The 21,125-nt window shown below is 40.4% G+C and overlaps 1 protein-coding gene across 8 annotated transcripts in view; it reads right to left on the bottom strand.

The window, feature by feature from the left end:
• Positions 1 to 21,125, bottom strand: part of RAPGEF6 (Rap guanine nucleotide exchange factor 6) — a 258,948-nt gene that overhangs the window by 19,209 nt on the left and 218,614 nt on the right. For 6 of the 8 annotated variants that reach the window (XM_061617079.1, XM_061617074.1, XM_061617075.1 and 3 more), the window contains 6 exons: positions 19,418 to 19,541; positions 18,642 to 18,665; positions 11,770 to 11,990; positions 8,838 to 9,029; positions 7,583 to 7,717; positions 5,901 to 6,014 (listed from right to left, as the gene is read on the bottom strand). In XM_061617079.1, coding sequence (XP_061473063.1) covers positions 5,901 to 6,014; positions 7,583 to 7,717; positions 8,838 to 9,029; positions 11,770 to 11,990; positions 18,642 to 18,665; positions 19,418 to 19,541 — 810 coding nt within the window. The remainder of the gene's footprint in view (positions 1 to 5,900; positions 6,015 to 7,582; positions 7,718 to 8,837; positions 9,030 to 11,769; positions 11,991 to 18,641; positions 18,666 to 19,417; positions 19,542 to 21,125) is intronic. The other 2 variants (XM_061617077.1, XM_061617078.1) reach the window with 1 other exon arrangement.

Genomic DNA, 21,125 nt, shown 5'->3' with positions numbered 1-21,125 from the left:
GAAACTGACTACAGAGGATGGGGAGGGGGGGAGAAAGAGGAGTGGGGAGGGGAGGAAGGGCAGAGAGGAGGAGGGGGATGGAAGCAGGCAGGAGGAGGAGGGGAGGACAGATTTGATCATTTGCATGTTTATTTTCAGTGAGATTTACTCCCGTGCAATCATGCTTAGGATAAGTAAAACTGACCAGGGAAGGGCTGGAGTGGGCAGGGGAGGAGGAAGAAGGAAGAGGGGGGAGGAGGAACGGAGAGGAGAGGGGGAGGAGAGGGGAAGGAGGGGAAAAGCAGGTCTGATCATTTGCATGCTTATTGAGTTCAATGGAATTTACTCCTATGCAATCATGGTTAGGATAGGTAAAACTGACCATGGGGGAGGAGGAAGGGGAGGGGGAAGGAAAGCATTGGAGGAGGCAAAGGAAGGGGGAGGGGAAGGCAGGTTTGACCATTTGCATGCTTATAGAGTTCAGTGGTATTTACTCCCATGCAATCATGCTTAAGATAGGTAAAACTGACCATGGGGAGGAGGGAGGGGAGGAGGAGGGGAAAGGAGGGGATTGGATGGGTAGGGAGGGGCAAAGAAAGGGGGAGGGAAGGGGCAAGAGGGAGGGGATAGGAGGGAGGAGGGTGGGTTTGATCGTTTGCATACTTTTTGAGTTCAGTTGAGTTATTTCTGTGCAACCATGTTTGAAAATGGAAATGGACTGCCTTCAAGTCGATTCCGACTTATGGTGGCCCTATGAATAGGGTTTTCATGGTAAATGGTATTCAGGGGTGGTTTTACCATTGCCTTCCTCTGAGGCTGAGAGACAGTAACTGGCCCAAGCTCACTCAGTGAGCTTCATGGCTGTGTGGGGATTAGAACTCTGGTCTCCCAGGTCATAGTCCAACACTGACCTGGGGGAGGGGCAGGGAGGGGAGGAGACTGGGTGGGTGGGCACTGGGGAGAAGGGAAGGAAGCCCCTTTCCTTTCCAAAAGGAAAACATTGTGAACAGTACCATTGCTTTTCAGCATTTCCCCCACCTTTTTATTCTACAGCAGGCACATGTAGCCTCCCACCCAAATTTGAACCATAACTGTACCTGGCCACATGCACACCAGGCCTTTATTTCACTTTGGAGAGTCATGGCTTCTCTCAAAGAATCCTGGGAAGTGTAGTTAGTGAAGGGTGCTGAGAGTTGCTAGGAGATGCCCTGTTCCTCTCACAGACTTTCAATCAGAGTGGCTGACTGTTAAACCACTCTGGCCACTGAACCTCTGTCAGTGGAATAGGAGTCTCCTCTCAGCACCCTTCACAAACTACACTTTCCAGGATTCTTAAATTTCTTAAATTAATTAAAAATCAGCCAGGCATTTTTTTAACTTTTAAACTGCAGAAGATGACGGTCAGAATATGGGGCACGGTCAGTAATAGGATTACAAGTACTCTGTGAACATGGCTGATTTTTAATGAATTTCAACAGATTATGAGAACTCTGACAGAAAAAAAGTCCAAAAGGGTCTGGTCTTTTTCTCTTTTTATACTTTGAACTCTCTATTCTCTCTGACTGTTTTGTGTATTGCCATGAAAATTTACAGGGTTGTTAAGCAAGCATTTCTGAGTTCAGGACTATAAGTTTTGTAAGGTTTTGTTTTGAAATGAGCTTATGGGAAGCATGGGAATGGCATGGGGGTACTTTCAATTTAACATTGCGGAATGTGAAAAATCCACGCTGGCTATAGTATACAGCCACTCTCATGGCTGTATAATAGTGTGATGTCACATCAGTGATACTGAATAATTTCCATTAGTTGCCACTCCAATATTGAGAATGGCACAGTCTGCATGCAATATTAAGGAGCTCCTGACCTGCTCCTGTCTTTGCTGTGCTAGGGAGGCAAATAACTAGAAGTGCTGGTTCACAAGTCATGCTAAAGCACAGCAAAGGCAGAAGCAGGAAAGGAGCATACCAGGCACAATTGAGCAGCATGTACTAGCACACTGCTCATTCACTTGAAACCACAATTTACTTTCAACACTGTGTATGAATCAGGCAAATATGAGTTTCAAGTAGTTTTTTTGTATCAATACTGCTGCTAAGCCTTACTGTGCGGCAGTTTTGGATTCCCTATGCCCAGTTTAAGGTGCATTAAGCTTCAGGTTGATTTTTTTAAGGCTAAAACCCAGACATAATGTAAGTTAAATGTGAGTTTCAACATACATATCTTACTTATGAACTTCTTAAGCTGTCTAATGTCAGATGTATGTTCTACTCTTATTGGAATTCTAAGTCTTGGTTCAGGACTTAAATACAATTGCACACTCAGTAAGTATATAAAAATAGTGACAAGTCAACACCTTTATTTTAACACTGCAGAAAAGGGCAAAAGTTTCACTTTTGCTTCTAACACTTTTTTTTTGTTTCAGCTTATGTTAATAAGCATGAGCAATTCTGAGTATGTCTACATTAAGCAAACCTGGAGATCTCCAAGGTGAAGAAGGTGTAGAATCTGATCAGCAAACCAGACATACCATGGAATTTTCCATTTCTCAGCTAAAAAAGCCCCAAGCTTGGCTGGAGATGACTCCATACCAGCCTCCCATCACTTATTCAATGGTTCAGAACACCTGGTAACATTGTTCCTCACTGCTCCCAATCCCCGGCCGTCTTTTGAGAGGATCCTCCTCCTCAAAGGCTTCTTTCACTGCTTCTGCTTTCTTATAGGCAATCTAGGATACAAAAGCTGATGCACAGCTCCCACAATGCTTTAGCACTTTTTATACTTATATTTCTTTCCCTTATCCTTTTTAGATATGTAATTCCTATTAAAACACTTTTCCTGGTAGAAAGAAAGCACCGATAAAAAGAAAGCATCAGTGATACGGTTTAAATGTTTCACTGATGGTCCAGGAAAACATGAGCACTATGTCTCTCTCGTAGCTGGGGACACAGAACTCCTAAGTTTAAAAACCAGCTTGCTATCTTGATATTTGAAAGGGAAATTCCCAGAAGAAATAGCATCTTTTCTCTGTACTAGTACCCCATATAGCAAGCGCCAAGTTACCTTTTAAACTGGGAGTGGGAAGTTGAATAGTCTGGGGATACAACAGAAGCAGTTGCTAAGAGAGAGAAACTGTTCTTGAGCATATGCATACAAGCTAAGCACATGCGTCTGTGATACAAGGCCAAGATTTGTTAATGCATTTATTTAGAAATTAGACAATATCTGAGCTGCTGTCTATCAAAAAGTCCCTATGATCCTCATGAATATATGCCACACATGTGGTGATAATCTCAATAACTAAGTAAACTAATATAAAATCAAAACCCAGAAACTTGGAGGTACGTGGAATTTTAAAAATTTCACTAGTTGTCTAATAATTATAGTTGTGATGTGTTATAAAGTGAGAGGCTTAGGGGGCAATCCTATAGATATTTATGCCAGGCTGAAGGGAGTTAGGATATGGCAGATCTCATCCCAGCTCAGCCAGGCTATGCCAGCATAAGTCCCTCATCCCGGCTCAGCTAGGGTTCAGTCAGCTCAGCCAAGACTGACATATGTTAAGCCCGCATAAGCCTCCACAAGGGGCATTCCAGAGGTGTGCCAAGGTACGCTGTATCCTACATCCATTCAGCTTGGTCATGTGGTCTATTTTGTTTTTTCTCTACCCACCCCTGCTGGCTCAGCCAGCATTCTCCCTTCTCAAGGGCTCCTTAAGGAGTTAGGATCTGGTGTACATTAAACTGGCTTAAGTTATGCCAGTTTCCTTGATGTAGGATTGCTCTCCTAATAACTTAAAAGTAGGCAAATGATTTCAAATGGTTATTTTAGGTAAAATTTATCTACTCACAACAATAATATGCATGTTAACATTTATCTACATAGGAAGTTAGGCAAAATTTGAAATAGTTTTATGTATATAGTAAAAACAGAAGCTTCTCTAGCATGAAAAGAGTTTGGAAGAAAAAATAAACCATTTAATTACACATCCAAAACAGTGTTATTATTTAAAAGTCAAATGAATTTGCAAATCTCAAAACTGTTTAAATTACACACAGACTGGGATTCTAAATAACTGAATAGTTGTACACAACTCACATTAACTATATTGGCAGTAATTGTAGATTGTGGATGCACAGGCCACACAGCTTAAAGGCTATCCCCACAAGATAGCAAACATGGAGAGCTACTGAACAAACTACGAGGTCTCTAAAGAAAAAACAAAACAAAAAGACTAAGGTACATACTTATGCATACTTACTTGAAAGTAAGTACCATGGACCTCAGTGGGACATCCTGGCAAACAACCAGGAATGGCAGGGAGGCACCAATGTGCTGAGGCCAGATAACACTGGAATAAATTATTGTGGCCCGTAAGAAATTATCTTCAATATTTCAACAACTCTGCAGTATCATCTGGCCTCAGCAACTTGATGACAATCCCCTTCCTGGTTTCCGTGCACATCCTTGCAAACAACCATCAGTACAATCAAGCAACAAGGGCTGGTTCCCATATACAAATCATATACTTGGCCACATGTCAAGGCTTTTGTGTGAAGCAATTACCCCACTACAGTTTTATGTATCCACACCACTGTATGAACTGTCTGCACTTGAACTACACACAGGGCTCAATCCAACTCAAGAGGAGGCTGGCGGGAGCTGAGCCAGTGGAAAGGACTGCCACATCCAACCACTGTTCAAGAGACACTGGGAGGGAAGACACTGGCTGCACCAGCAGGGTGCAGTGGAAGGAAACAAAATATATGTTTCCTTCCTCTCCCCCTTTTCCCAGCATAGTGGCTGCTGGGATGAAGGACTGAGCAGAACGAGTTCAGATGCAGCCTAAGTCCTCCTCCCCTCAATTTGCCCGATACATCCCCGGATGTATTGGGCCTTCCACTGGCTCCACTTGCACTTGTCTCAGCTGAGTCAGCTGGGCCCCAGCTGCATCTGGGTGGCAGCGGAGCTTCCCAGCCACGCCACAGTTGAGCCCATGGGGTATTTCTGCCAGCACAACCCTTCCTCCTCCACCATCCTGCAGCCCCTCAGCCTAGTGTATTTACCAGGAGGATTATGCCCACAGAGTTGCTTTACACAACTGTCTTGCTTCCATGTTACCATATATGTGACAGAGAGCTAGCGAGCATGGTAACAAAACACATTGAAAAACAGTATTTTACATCAGAAAGCATGGCCAATTAGTTATTTGCTGGCTCTTCATCATCTGCGTAGCAAAAAAGCTGTGGAAAGAAGGTCATAATCTGCTACTAAATGCTGAGATATGAGTCCATTTCTACAAGAAAACTGGAACAGCCAGTGCTCAATCATCACCAACAGAATAGGTTGGATAGTCTTCTGAGAAGCATTGAAGAAGACTATGGTTTCCTTACTTCTGCTAACAGTTGTTCCAGCTTTAATACTGAAAATGCACAGGTAAAATGCATAAAAGGAATCTATCTTGCCAATTCCAATTTCCACGTCTGAAAAAACTCAAAAAGGATATTTAACTTATTTGAATGAATATATACAGTACACAGTTTTAAAGCTTGATGCAAGCTGAACAGCATGTCATATAGTCTTCCTTCTCTTGTGCCTCAGCTGTGGACATAACCACGTTAGAGAGCTACTGTTTCCATGGCTACTGGTTGCATGCAACACATTACTGTCTATGTCCTCTTGTTTCTCAGTTCTATCCCCCTCTTGTATGTACTTTGCCGCCATGTCACGGGTGAAAGCTGATCTTTCCCTGGAGATACTCCTTTCCCTGAATCTTCCAAAGGGAGAGCCCATTCTTTTCCTGGGCTTATAGAGAAGCTCTGTCTTGTCACTAGCCTCCTCGTTTTCACTCTTTGCACTACTGACTGATCTTTCTGCTGTCCTGCTAGTCATCTGCTGGATTTTCTTTTGCAAATAAGCCCCACCTATTCCATAGCTGCGCTGTCCACTGTTCTTGTTGCTTGTTTCACTTGCAAGAGATGAGGACGAGCCAGAGAGATTGATCTGGCTGCAGTTATCAGACCTCTGGGGGTTACCAGCTACAAAGAAAGGAACACACAAAGTAAATAACACAGTGATAGTAAAATGAATGCTCCTCTTGTTTTTTAATCTACGTAATGTTACAATTGGATATAGTACAAAGGAGAATGTAAGCTGTAGTTAAAGTAAACAGTGACAAAGATGTGGCTGTTTAATTAGTTAGAGAACAAGTCATCTAATTTAACTCTGCAATGAAATGTAAACATAAATACAGAACAGGACAGAGGCTACTTTTATCAAAACAAGGTTGTTCTTAAAGGGAAAAAACATGAAAGCGAATCAAACAAGTAAAATCAACCTCAAAGGAGACAAATCAATCCTCATGGAGTCACAAGAAAGTTAATGGAAGTCACATGTTTATGCAGAAGCATTCTTGCAGGAGTAACTTTTGGCAGCTCAGCAAGAATTGACAAATATCCAAAGAAGAATACAGTTCTTTGATTTATATAAAATCAACACACACAAAACACACTAATAAAAACACATAGTCCTATTATTTCAAAAGAAGAGGGAGGTTAATCCTTTTCATAAGAAAAGTTCCACCAATTTGGTACACAAGGCAGAATTGAGCAGGAATCATGAACTGCCTCATACCACTAACCTCCAAGCCCAAACATAAAATGCTCAGGAATTTCCTGCTCAGGGACAGCTTAGCCACTGTGATTTATTGTTGGTAACCTCACAACTGGACTACTGTAACATGCTCCATATGGGGCTTCCCTTTGGACTGGTCCGAAAGCTTCAGCTGGTGCAGAATGCTGTAAGCTAGGTTGTTGAATGGAGCACCTAGACACACACATATCATATCTGAGGGAACTGCACTGGCTACTGGTCAGCTACTGGGCCATGTTCAGGGTCTTGTGGTTAACCTACAACGTCCTGAACAACTAGGGACCAGACTATCTTAAAGATAACCTGCCCATGTACAGACCTGTAAGATTATGTAGATCATCTGGGGGAATTCTACTCATGGCACTGCACCCCACAGAATATTATAGGACAGTGATCCAAAAATGGGCCTTTACTGCTGCTGCCCCTTATACTATTAAATGCCATTCCCTCTGCCATATACAAAGCAGCATCTAACAGTTGCTTTAGACATCTTGTAGAGACTTATCTTTCTACCCAGGCTTTCCTTGAGCCATAAGATTGGACCCTGTTTTAAGTGCCTGAATCCCCTGAATTTTTGTTTTATTTGTTTTGATATGCTTTTACCTATTTTTATACTGCTGTTTGATTGGTTTTAGGTTGTATTTTGTTTTAATGATAGTTTGTTTTTATATTGCATATCGCTTAGAGGTTTTTAAAACATTAAGCGGTTTTTAAATAAAATAAATATTGTGACTGAAAAAATATACAATATTAAAAACTTTTCTCAAACGCATTTAGATGCATTAGTCTTTAGTATGACCTTTACTTTACTTTTTCCAATGAATAAATTATATCTGTTATGAATATCCAAAGCCCATATTGAGTTTACAGAGAAACAGCAAGACAGATGCTGAGAACAAAACAAAGATATAGTTCAGCTGAGACAAGTTAAGACTAAACTTGTGTCTGCTCCTACCTTTGCGGGGAGAGCCCTGAGGAGAAGCAGGGGGACTGGAATGCAAAGAAGATGCCATAGATATATTGTCTTCTGCTTGTTTTTTACTATTTGCTTCTTCAGACAAACTCATTGACTTCTGAGGAGAACCTGAATCTATGAAAGTGACAATAAAATAAGAGAAATGTTTATACACATAATTTGAACTGGAAAATTCCTACAAAGATAGCTTTTGTGGTCCCAGGGCAACTGAGCTCTAAGGGCCCAATGATCAAACTTAGTCCTGGCCCATTTGTGAAGGTCATTTTGTTGAAGGACAACTTTGGGAAATGAGCCACATTCAGCTGGATGTCAAATTATGCAGGGAGGGGGAACATACACTGACTCACATCGTTCTCAAACCTTAAAACAGAACAGAATCTTGTATCACCCTTTTCTTCTTTACATGAATTCAATAGAAGTTGAAAGATATATAGCAGAAACAATTCACACTCTCTTTTGAATACCGAGAGGCAGTGCATCAATACGATTAAGATTTCAGAATTTTTACATTGTAGGCAATATAGCCTTCTGATAGAGAGAAATGCAGATTTCAGAACTGATGAGAAAACATTGAATTATATTTCTCATGAAGTGTTTCTGGTATCTTGTGTCTGTTTTAAAAAATGACAATAAAAACACAACTTCTGGGAAGGAAATTAAATCTTCCAGGTGAATTTGTTACAAAATAGTGGGGGCAGGGGAGAGAGAAAAAAAATTGATGCCATGAATTCTCAGTGCCCATGTTCATGAAACATAAGAGATTTGGGTGTATTTGGTATGACTTAATTTGTCTTTAAGAAGAAATGCGACATCTCAAGTCTCTATGCAAATATTATTTATGTAATATATTTGTATTTTTCAAGGAAAAAAATATTCTCAAAGCAGTTTACAAGCCACATATCAAACACATAATAAAATACAGTTTAAAACCACAAAAATCTCTATAAACAATAATTCAAAACATTACTCTAACTCAAGATGTCCAATAGTTCCAGATAATATAAAATTATCAAAATCAGACTAAAATGGAGGAATATGAATAACTGAAACAAAACAGACCATTAGCTGCTGAAATTGTGGTGTTTCATAATCTAATATAGTGAAATATATGCTTTGATATGGCTGAATTAAAATGGAAGAGAAGCATAACATTACCCTTTGCAAAACCTGGTATCTATATCAATTTTATATAGTAATTTGATTTAAGAAGTAAACACTGTAGATGAATACTCACTAAAAGTCACATGGTCCTTTGCAGGTACTTTTTTCCTAATGGGGTACAAATTAACAGCTGGAACTTGAAGGACTTGACTCATTCTGTTTTGCTGATGTAGATGGACTTTTGCAGTTTGGCCGACAGACCTCAATGGTATGGGAGACATTTCTGCAGCTTTTCCACCTCGCCTTTCACTTAAATTTTTTGTCACTGACATGGTGAAAAAGACAACTCAGTAATTTCGATTTTATAAGAATCACAATTCAAATGGAATGGACATTAAAACATTAGATTACAAGCTGACAGGCTAAAAGTTTAGCCAGCCTAAAAGTTCAGGGGGCAGGGCACAAAAAAAGTAGGCAGGGCAGAAAAAGAACTGGAATAAATGTAATTTTTTAATGTAATAAATTTTAATGTAAAAAAAGTCTGGGGGGATTTCCATCCCCCCAGCTATGGGTCTGCAAACTGTTTTGTGTCAAGATCAGTATTTGTTAGGAACTTTATACACTTTCCACTAGCTTTCCACTAGGTGGCAGACTTAACTCGCAGCATAAGCTGTACTGCTTCAATTTCATGATCATGAAGATATTCACCTATGTTAAATCCTAAATCTGCTACTATCTCTATATCCAGCACAGCTTTGGAACCAAAAACGGTGCAATCAGTTACAGCTCTGACCTGCCTAAAATGTGGAAGCCATACAAGATGCACTCATGGATATATGTGGCTGTCAACTTCACACAATAACTTGAAAGAACCTGTTCTATGAATCAGCACTGAGCATTTTTCAGTAGCTGGTTATGTGTTTTGCCATTATGCTATGCATTTCCAGACGGCAGTTTTTCCAGACAGCTTAAACAATTGTTTATATATGAAGCCCTGAAAAGTTCCTGATTCAATAAGGTTCGGTTAAGTTCCAACAAACGTATGCAGTTGGCACTGTATGACAGGATATACAGCTGAAAGCCCTACTGGAAGACAGCCTCACAATTCTTGCCTTTCTACCATCTGTGCAGAATTAAATCACCTCTAAAGTTAAAAAAAATTCAAACATCACCTTTTTATATTACTGTATTTTAAATTGTTGTAAGCTGCCCTGGGACCTCTGAGTGAAGGATGAGTAAAATCATCATCATCATCATCTTTACATTTCTGCTATTTACTATAGAAGGAAGAACCAATGCTTTGGAATGAAACATCAATAACATTCATACTCTGTCTATTTTTGTAATATGTATATGCATCTATATTTCAAACTACACATCAAAAATTCAAAGAGCTTTTGATTAGAAAATCCCCAACAGCCATGAAGGCAGAAAGCAAGCACAATGAAACAGTAAGCTTAATTTCAGCAAAACTGCAGAGGGAGGGAAAGAGAAAGGGTTAGAACACAACACTGTTACAACCACTTCGCCAATTTGGTCTCCAAGGACACTATCCGCAACTCTGCTGCAGTTTCAGCTCTCTTGGACCTGGTAAGTCCCTGGCACACCTGGAAACCACATGCCCACTGGCTACTTAGCAAGCAACACTACCACTGTAAGCAGTCACAATAAATCCTGACCTGGAGCTGCATGTTTTGTGATATCCTGTTCTCTGGTCGGGAGCTGCTGTGACTACTCCAGCCACTTGCAGCAGTATTGATAGCTGATGCATGGCAACTTAGTCATGCAATATTCAGGGCTATGTCTGGTGATTGGCAGGGTTCAGCTTCCTGGCTAAGGGTGTGTGTGTTTGGTGGGGCTAGGGGAGAGAACATCAGCACAAATCTAACCAAAATAAATGTAGCTGCAATGAAGAGGACAGTTACTACTAAAAATCAAAACTTCCAGGTCAGTTAATAGCTAACACAAAAATAAAACAATTACAGAAATAATAATTGAACAGCAGCAGAGCCTAGAAAGATCTGCAGCATAAAAACAGATCTAAAGGACCAGAAAAATAAAAAGGTCTTCTCCTGTCATTAAAAACCTGTACGATTCAGTACCGGGCAGGTCTCTTCACAGCAACTTCCATAAACATGGTGCCACCACTAAAAAAGCACTATCCTGGTCACCACCCACCTAACTGCTAAAGGCAGATGTAATCCTTACAACCACCCTGTAAGATGGTACAGTATTGTTATCTTGATACTGTAGATTTGGTGCCAAGACTGAAAAAGAGCAACTTGCTCTCACCTAGGAAACTTCTAAAAAAAAGGCCTAGTAAAAAGGAAATTGGAAGACAATGTCAAGGTGGTTAAATTTCTCCAGATAGGCTGGAGATGCCCTCCAGGTGCTAACAAAAATGCTTGCCAGAATTCAGATAACCTTACTAATGTGTAATATTCTGCAGTTTTAAGAAATTAGTGATTTATTAAATACCACAGTTTTAGCAGTCTGCTTATAAATTCTTCCTCTGCAACAACCCTATGAATTGTCAAGGACAATGTCAAGACGTGTCATAACAACATGGCATATTGCTCTCCCCTCTGCTATTTTCCCATTTTGCACTCTAATGAAATAATTTGTTTACTTATGTCCTTCTATCTATTGGTTTGTGATATTTTGTTCTTTCATTTTCTTGTCATTTACACTATGTTACCTTTATTGTTCCTTAATTCTGTAAAGTGCTAACTTGGCAAAAAAAGATCCAATATACTACGGGATATTTTGGCAGGCTGGTGATATGCACACAGATTTACAACTGGAGGTCAAAAGTAAGATCTATCATTTCAAGTTTCTGCAAACTCATCCCAAACTCAAAGCAATAGGATGCCAATTTTATTTTTTGCAGTATCTGTTTAAATATTTCTTCAACCTGCACTGAAACAATGCTTAAGCCAAAAGAAATGCACATAATTAAGTTACCATAAAATTAAATTTAAGGAACCACACAAATGTTCTTTCTGTCTAACACCACAGGCTGTCAAGCCTATTCAACCATCATCCTAAATGTTTGGTTTACTTACAAGTGCTATACGCAGGTTCACACTGAAGTGACATTATCTGGAATTTTTCTTCATCAGTTTCTACATTCAGATTGGAGAGGTATTGTTTGACTTTCCTGGCCATCTGAGCATCCTCATACAACTTTTTTGCATTTAGAAGAGAGCTGCGCCGGGCACGTTTTTTGTGAGCACCTCCTTGAACATCCAACATGTTTGAGTTTGTGCTGCCCTGACTCAGTGATCTGCAAAATAAGACATCCATGTAGTTGAGCTTCAACCACTTTAAGCAGTAAGGAATCAAAGCAACAAACACCAAAGCATAAATATTCTTCCATTAAAAGCGCATGCTGGTGTAAAGTTAAAAAAAGGAGATGAATAGTGTTAACATTTGTTCTGCCAGTAATCTACAAAACTACTAACAGAGTTAATATGCTCATAAGGATTACTAAACAAAAAGTGTGCAACGATCAAGAACCAGGCAAAATTCTCTGTAAGCTCCTCCTAACAGATGTAACTAAGACTCTTTAGACTTGTACCAAAAACCCTATTTGAATACTATGTTTGTGACAGAAGATGAATTTCCCAGCAGTTCTGAATTCAATGCCATTAAAGCAGAGGTGTCACTAGGCGGGTGCGGGAGGTGCGGACCGCACCCGGGTGATACCATGAGAGGGGTGACACCCAGAGCCGCTGTGGGGGCTCCCATCTGGCTGGCGCAGAACCCAGGAGTGCGCGAAACCTGTGCAAAGGTGCCCGGAGTCCAGACCGGAGAGGAAGCGAGGGACGTGTGAAGGGGAAGCGGTCCCAGGAGGAGATCTGTCAGGAGGAGGCTCCGCCCCCGGCAGATGGCTGCCCGCCGGCTCCCTCGGCACCCTGATGTGGCGGGCCAAAGGCAGGCTCTGGGTGAGTGGGCAGGCGAGCCCCTCCCCACGGTGGGCTGGGGCTGGGCGGGGCTCGGGAGAACGTCTTTGCCGGCCTGCCACCGGCTCGGAGCCGCTGATCGGGGCGTCCTGGTAGCCAGTCGGTACGGCCGTCAGGCCCCGCACTGGGTGACACCAACCCTAGTGACGCCACTGCATTAAAGTAATTTGGTCTCAGCAGATGGAAGCATGAGCAAAATGATAGCTGAAATAGCCCCCCCCCTCTCTCTCTCTGAGCTTTTCAAATATGTGCAAAATTGGAGGGGGAAACTGCAGTAAAACAAAAACCAGAATTTCATTGCATTAATATCCTCCTGTAAAAATGTTTTGCATTACAGCAGCTGAGTTTCATCCTTTTTAATGTATTTCTGAACAAACTGGAACATCTTGTATTTATCAGAAGACTGCAATGTGTTCTTTGATAACAAAAGTGAGTCTGCCAAGAAATTTAATTTAAGACTTTCCTGGGAGCTGCTGTAATTTACTACTCGACTCCTGAAAGGGAGCAACAGCACTGGCTGTGATCAAGAGATTTGTGTATAGAAAATCCATGTACACTGCTGGATGTTTTTATTTATGTTTTTATTCCAGCACCCCCCTCTGAATAGCAAACTGCATTTTGAAACATGTGCAGTTCAGTGGGGGGAAATTGCTGGAGAGTAAATGAAAACAATGTCACCCAGCTGCATGCAAAGGAAGGACTCTTTGGATTGTTACAAATGGGACCTGGCGTTTTGAAAATTATCATCTCCCATGAAGACATATTGTCTTCAACAATTGTTACAAACTCCTTCTCACCACACCTGTAACAAAATTACCACCTTTGGGCATAAACAGGCTTTACTCTGATTGGACAAGTGGATTAATAGTTAAATGGAAAATATGTCCTATTTTTAAAGGTGTGTCCTTTCAAAATCTCCAATCTTCAAAATCTCCTGTTTATTGAGAGGAAGAACAGAGGGTTTGTTTTGGCCGATGTAAACAATCCTAGGGGCTGTGCACAAATGGTGAGGTTTCTGATCACTTCCATCAGCTGTCCTTGAGCCATCTCTAACAAGCAGCCATAACAATCTGGGCAACTAGACAAACACTTTCCCATTCAGGATAGGGAACTGTTGCTGCTGAGAAAGAGGCAAGCAAGTGATTATAGGAAGAATATTTTGTTTTTTATCATTGTCTTGAAATAGTCTGAATTGAAAAAAATGCATTAATAGGTCACTACAAGCTCCATGTTCCATGGTACCAAAGAGGCAGTAATTAGAAAGAAGCTAAAGAGAGACATATTTTCATACATATAAAAAAACTCAATTTTCATAAAGCCCAGATATCGTTTGAGAAAGGAACATAAATCTGAAGTTCTTTGGCTTTAGTGTGAGTCTAACAGTAAAAAATTGAGGACAAAATGAAAAATGAGAAAACTTAAGGGAGTGTTCTAGTAAATTTCCAGAGATCCCTAAACAGAAGAAAATAAAGGTAGAGGGATTTAGGGCCTCTGTCTCACAATGCAATAGAGACAGGAAGAGGAAAGGGATGGCAGATTTCCGGTAAATGGAGCAGGGAGAAGCTGTGAAGAGAGTGAAGAAACAGAGCAAGTAAATATCAGGATGGAGAAGGAAAGAAACTGAGAAACATTTGGTTTTATCTTGGGAAAGCTTGTGACAAGATATAACCCAGCAGAATCAGGTAAGGAGGAAACGCTGTTTTTCTGAGGAAAGCTGCTAAATGTTCCATGGTTACTCAGGCTTCTTGCTGTCAGGAATACATACAGCTCTGACATATGTTAATACCTTTGACCATATGTCTCAAGTTCAAGGATGATCTAATTCCAGGGAATATTATTATTTCAATCTACTGAACAGTTAAGATAGTATACGCCTCAAAAAGCACTTGGGATAGTTACCTAATGATATATATTTATTATGATATGCTTGCAAATTAAACAAAAAATGACATTAGGTACAAAGGTATTGGTAAAGCAAAACAATACACTCTTCTAAAAGGTGGTCTACCTATTCTTATGAAACTAATTTTGAAACTATGGAACAAGCTAGCTCAGTTCTGCAATATTCCAACAGGAGACACAGGCAAACAGTAAATGCTATGAAATACTCAAGTTTCATAATAGATGCAGCAAGTTTTCAAAAGGCAGAAAGCATTAGGCTGTGAAAAGGTAAAAATGATTTTGAAAGAACAAGGGACACACTGAGTCAATGAATACACAAAGGAACACCAGGTTTAGATAACAAAAATTCACCACATTATGAAGACTAATCACTAATTTGTTCACATCAGAGCAGCAACAGGCTCAAAATGTTGCACAGATTTAACATGGGAAAGTTTTATAGCTATAAAAATTCACAAACCACAAAATGGAAATACAAGTTATGTAACTGATAGCATTCAAGAGTATAAAGTCACTCACCTGGTGACTTTGGTTTGATATACACTATGGTATTTTTTAAAAAAATCTTACTAACTGAAACATCCAAGTATCCCTTTTTATTAAACCATGATATTACCTCACGTTCCCTAAATTTCCCAACTAAAAATTTAAACGCAAACTATACAGGGTTCTGTCCTTTACTGTCTTCTGAATCTGGACAATCAAGAACAGGATTGACTAACCTGTGGGACAACTTTCCTTATCCCTGACTACTGCCATGCTGGCTACAGCTGATGAAAGTTGGAGTTAGATGATGTTAAACATCTGAAGGACCACAGGTTAGCAGTCTAATCTAGAACAAACATTTATTATTTCCCCTTACCTCCCCCAATATTAACATTAGAATTCTAAACCCTGTGCATTCCTGAAATCAATCTCCCCTATTAAGGGAAAAAATAAAAGTTAATGATTAAGCAGCATATAAATGCCTCAGGGATGTGATCTAGGAGAGTTACAGCAGTAACTGTTAAGTTTTCCTCTCTCCCTCCTCCTCTCTTCAGTGATAATTATGGCAATGCAGCATGGAAAAGCCACACACACTTAATCACTCTGATATGGTCTGGGCACAAGAACTCCAGTAGGCACTATAAATATAGCTTCACTGCTTAGAATGACTTCATGATCATTTTAACGGAAATGTGTGATACCTTCTGTGAATACACTGATTTCCTTGATTTAGATTAACATGGGAATCTCGGGAATCTCGGGAATCGTCTCCAGAAGGTGATGCTGGGGGAACATTACTCGAGTCCCTGGGTACTCCAATATGGAGTCCCGCAGGGTTCAGTTCTGTCCCCCATGCTTTTCAATATCTATATGAAGCCGCTGGGTGAGGTCATCAGGAGTTTTGGAGTGCGTTTCCAGCAATATGCTGATGATACGCAGCTCTACTACTCCTTTTCATCTTCGTCAGGTGAGGCTGTTGATGTACTAGACCGCTGCCTGGCCGCGATAATGGGCTGGATGAGAGCTAATAAACTGAAACTCAATCCTAACAAGACTGAGATGCTGTTGGTGGGAGGGCCCTCTGCCCAGATGGTTGACGTTCGACCTGCCCTAGATGGGGTTACACTCGCCCTAAAGGAGCAGGTACGTAGTTTGGGGGTCTTATTAGATCCGCTCCTGTCACTTGAGGCTCAGGTAGCCTCGGTGGCACGGAATGCATTCTACCAGCTTCGGCTGGTAGCCCAACTACGACCCTATCTGGACAGGGAGAATCTCGCCTCAGTTATCCATGCTATGGTAACCTCTAGATTGGACTACTGTAATGCACTCTACGTGGGGCTACCTGTGAAGACGGTTCGGAAACTTCAGCTAGTGCAAAATGCTGCGGCCAGAGTTCTCACTGGGACAAAGAAATTTGACCATATAACACCTGTCCTGGCGCAGCTGCACTGGCTACCGATATGTTTCCGGGCCAGATTCAAAGTGTTGGTTCTTACCTATAAAGCCCTAAACGGCATCGGACCGCAATATCTGGTGGAACGCCTCTCTCGCTATGTACCTACCCGTTCACTACGCTCGACGTCGAAGGCCCTTCTCTGGGTCCCAACTCATAAAGAGGCCCGGAGATCAACAACTAGATCTAGGGCCTTCTCGGTGGTGGCCCCCGAACTATGGAATGCCCTCCCAGACAAGATACGCCTGGCGCCTTCTTTGTTATCTTTTCGGCACCAGGTAAAAACCTACCTTTTCGCCCAGGCTTTTTAAACATTTTAAATTTAATTTTAAACCTAGTATGGATTTTAATTTATAAACTCATGGCAATTCTATTTTGGATTTTTATCATGTTATATTTTCCACACTTGCTCATATTTTAATTGTGATTTTATTTGTTGTACACCGCCCTGAGAGCTTTCTGCTATAGGGCGGTCTAGAAATGTAATTAAATAAATAAAATAAATAAATAAATAACATGGACTCTCACACATGAAATCCCAATGTCAAAGTGTATGTGAAACTCTGGACTGGGGCAGTTGGGACTAACTGCCCAATAGCATGTGGTTCTGCATGCATGTACATGTAGCTTGCACATTTTGGCTGAAATTAGGTTGCATGATATTGGTCCCGTACATACATTCAAGGAATGACCAACACTTCAAATAAAAAATGAAAAGACAAGATACTATCATTCCAAAGCAGGGGCTTCTAATGAGAAAAAAACTATTTAAGATTCTTCATCTATAATTCAATTCCAGAATTGGAGTCATGTGTTGCCAAGAGACAAGAGAACAATATTAAGAACATAAGAAGAGCCTGCTGGATCAGGCCAGTGGCCCATCTAGTCCAGCATCCTGTTCTCACAGTGGCCAACCAGGTGCCTGGGGGAAGCCCGCAAGCAGGACCCGAGTGTGTTAAGATAGCAAAAAGGTCGTAAGATAGGATCCAATTGGTCATAGCATCATTCAATATAGCAATAACATGTAGGGATATATCAATTAAGCTATGTTACTTATTTGTAAAGAGAGAAACAAATTGAAACTCTGTTGTTTGACCAAATCAATACATTTAAAAAATAGAAAGGAGAGATAATTAAGGAGCTTACTCATCACAAAGGGTGGCATTTCAGGATTTGTTATTTGGAAGATTGCTGGTGAATTCCATCAAAATGGGAATTTGGCTGCAGATGTGCTCTATCCATATGAATTTAGGACATTTTGAAGACTTGCTAGAATTCCTGTGAGTTTCAGCAGACTCACTTCCATAGTTGGGATGGCTGGACTGGCTGTAACTCAGCCTAAACCAGAGATAGTTAACCTGTGGCCTTCCAAATGTTAATGTACAACAACTCCCATCATCCCTCAACAGCCATGCTGGCTTCAGCTGATGGGAGCTGGATTCCAGCAATATCCACAGGCTAGCCACTTCCTGCCTACACAAAGATCTCTAGTGCCATTGTGCATGGAGGAATATTACTGTGGATGGCTTCTGAAGAGGCTATGTCCTGAGCTTTGGAGACTGAATCCTCTGTCAAAAGATCAGATACCCATCATGCAGAGATATCTCTAGATATGGGCTAGTGACAGTGTCTTCTGGGGTCTTTCATATAGGTGGATATCAAGCTGTTCCTCCTCCTTTTCTAGACCAAGGCAGTGAGTTAAATTGCTGGATTTTCTGAGGAAACCTCTACTGTTTAGAACCATGCAATGCCTCCATGGTAGGGATGGCGGGGGAGGGGGGAGATAAACACTGTTAATAGATATTTGTAAAATCATAACTCAAAAGTTTAGAATTGTATTAATCCCAAGTTGCTTTTAAAAAGGGAGAATCAATATGATTTGCACTAATTTTATTTTTTATGAAGGACAATGCAAACATCCCCCCTCCATATGAGAGCATTCAGGGTTGTTTAGAATCCATGTTATCATCATAGCTCTGTTTTCTCTTAAGTTTGGGAATAGTTAGCAACAACTATTGCAGGGTTAATAAAATGCATGCTATTGTTCAGATGCATGCACTAATGAGGATGCAGCATGTTAAAATTTGCGAAACGTCTTTTGAATCTTAGTTGTGTTAATCTCTACACTTACCCCAAACTCCTCCACCTCTTCTTCCTGTAAGCAAGAGCCATATACAATGAAGCATGTATTTAGAAAGAAAAGCAAAGGGGGAAATCACAGTTGAGAGTCAGAAAGGAAGAGGATGTAGACAGGAAAAAAGAGAAATAAAAATTTCGATCAGGTAAAAACGCTTCTCAAAACAGTTACTCACATTTTTCAGTGGAATATAGAGACAAAACTTCTTAAAATATGTTTTTAAGGGCAACCCCCAGTTAAGTTTACAGGTGTTTTTTCTTCTTGAACCATTCCCTTTCCAATCTACAACCTGATCTCAAGGACAGTGCAATTATCTATTATAACCTACCACTAATTATATTACAATTGAAGTTTGAATATGAAATTCTATTTTGCTGGGTTCAATGTCAAAAATTACTCCTGGGTGCCTAACTGCTTTGACTTAGATATTCCTGCAGGTTTTTCCTGCTATGTTACTTTTTACCCTGCGTAAGACTGAAAGACTCCTAAGCTAAAAACTTCATATATTAATACACCAAGTGTTAACCTTTTTAAAAAAAACTTTTCTTTCTTTTTAAAAGAACACTATTAAATGTACAGCTTGTAAATCATCACTTAAGCATTACAATTGGCATTAATATAACATCTACGTTTATTCCATATTCACTTTCCCATGAAAAATGTTAACAAATGAAATTAAACAAAATACAAACATGTGAATGCATACATACTATTGTTTCCTCAACACAAAAAGACTCCCCCCTTCCAAATTTCCATTTTAAATGTCATACCTTTGCCTGAACATTACAGCTGGATCCATGTTAGCAGAAGTCATTCTGATGACTTGACGAATCTCTTTTGCAATCATTCTGAGCTTCTCAAAATTTACCAAGCCATCCACCTTTGAATCATTCCCTACACAATTAAAATATGTGCAAGAACATTAAAACTGTTCATGACGCTTCTGAGGAGACAAGTTATTTCTTTCATATATTGCAAATCAACATCAGAGGTCAAAGTTCTTAAATGCAAGCCACAAGAAGATGTAAGGCAGAGTATAGATGCAGTCAAAATTCTAACTTTACCCTCACTCAGTTGTTTTTCTAGTGGCAGCTGTCAGCAGGAAAAAAATGTAACAATTGGACTGTGCACTCTTTGATTTTCCAGTGATAACGTGATAAAACTGATCGCAACAAGGTTATTGCCTTTTAAAAATTGGTTCTGCCTCTTAATTTAGGGCAGAAATAATGTATCTTCACCAGTTTTCAATTCTTTCAGACCTAGGAGCCAATGTTTTTATTTATTTACTTACTTACATTTATATCCCCCTTTCATCAAGGAACTCAAGGCGGCATGCATGTGGTTCCTAAGTGGTCTCCCATGGAGACACTAACCAGACCCAGACCTGCTTAGCTTCAGCAAAGTGGTGGCTTCATGTGCCTTCTGGCCGTATCCTGGTTGACACCAGCCCTACAACATGGGGGCCTACTTTTAATTTATTTTTACTTTAAAGTTTTATCTCTCACACTGTTTTTTAAGTTCTAGGGTGACAAATGTACCATAGTTCCATAAAGAGGGGATATTGGCAGGTGCAACTTGGTGCAACCTTCCTCCCTCTTCCACTGATTTTCTTCTTTTTTCTTTCATACCTCTCTTTCTTACTAAAGAGACCTTTGGTCTTTGCATGAAACAGTCTTCTACATGCATGTAAAGATGATCTCAGATGGAATTTGTGCTCCAGAATAATAGTGTTTGATTCTGCAGACTCTTATAGCCCTCCCTTACGTAGAGGACAGTTCCTCCTTGCCAAGCCAAAGAAAAAAGATAGCAAAGAACACCACAACAATAGTAGAACTAATGAACATAAACAACACATGCTCTCTGCTAGCAACATACATCCTGTAGGATACTGAATATACCTCAGATAGGGAGTGGCCGTGAGATCATCTTTACATGAACGTAGATGCTGTTTAACGGTAAGACCAAATGTCTCTTCTTCCGTGCATGTAAGATGATCTCAGGTGGGAGATACCAAAGCTGATCCATATAGGGAGGGAATATAAAATTGCAACCTGAGCTGCTATTGGAATGGAAGAACATGCTGTGACACAAATGCAGCATCTGCCAATGTGTAAGTATTGATCCTATAATGTTTGATGAAAGTGTTTGCTCTGGCCCTGGCAGCTGCTTTACATACCTCCTCAAGAAATGGAAAAGATTGCAGGGCTAGCCACTGTGCTGGTGGAGTGACCCAAAATTTTGGAGGGTGGTGTGATACATAAGGAATAGACAACAGGGCAGAGGCTTGATGCTTTATGGTGTTCAGATGAAGTCCCAAGGCGATGCCATTTTAGAGAAACACTAAGATATCCTTAATGCCTATCTTTAATGGGGTAATATGCTTAAAAGCACATCACACAAAGAATACTCTCCAAGTGCTTTTATAGCTATGTAGATGATCACCGGGAAGCCAACATAGTAGAAATGACTGAAGGAGAG

The sequence above is a fragment of the Rhineura floridana genome, chromosome 3, assembly GCF_030035675.1.
Source record: "Rhineura floridana isolate rRhiFlo1 chromosome 3, rRhiFlo1.hap2, whole genome shotgun sequence".
NCBI classification, from domain to species: Eukaryota; Metazoa; Chordata; class Lepidosauria; order Squamata; family Rhineuridae; genus Rhineura; species Rhineura floridana.
This window is presented reverse-complemented; position numbering and strand designations above follow the sequence as displayed.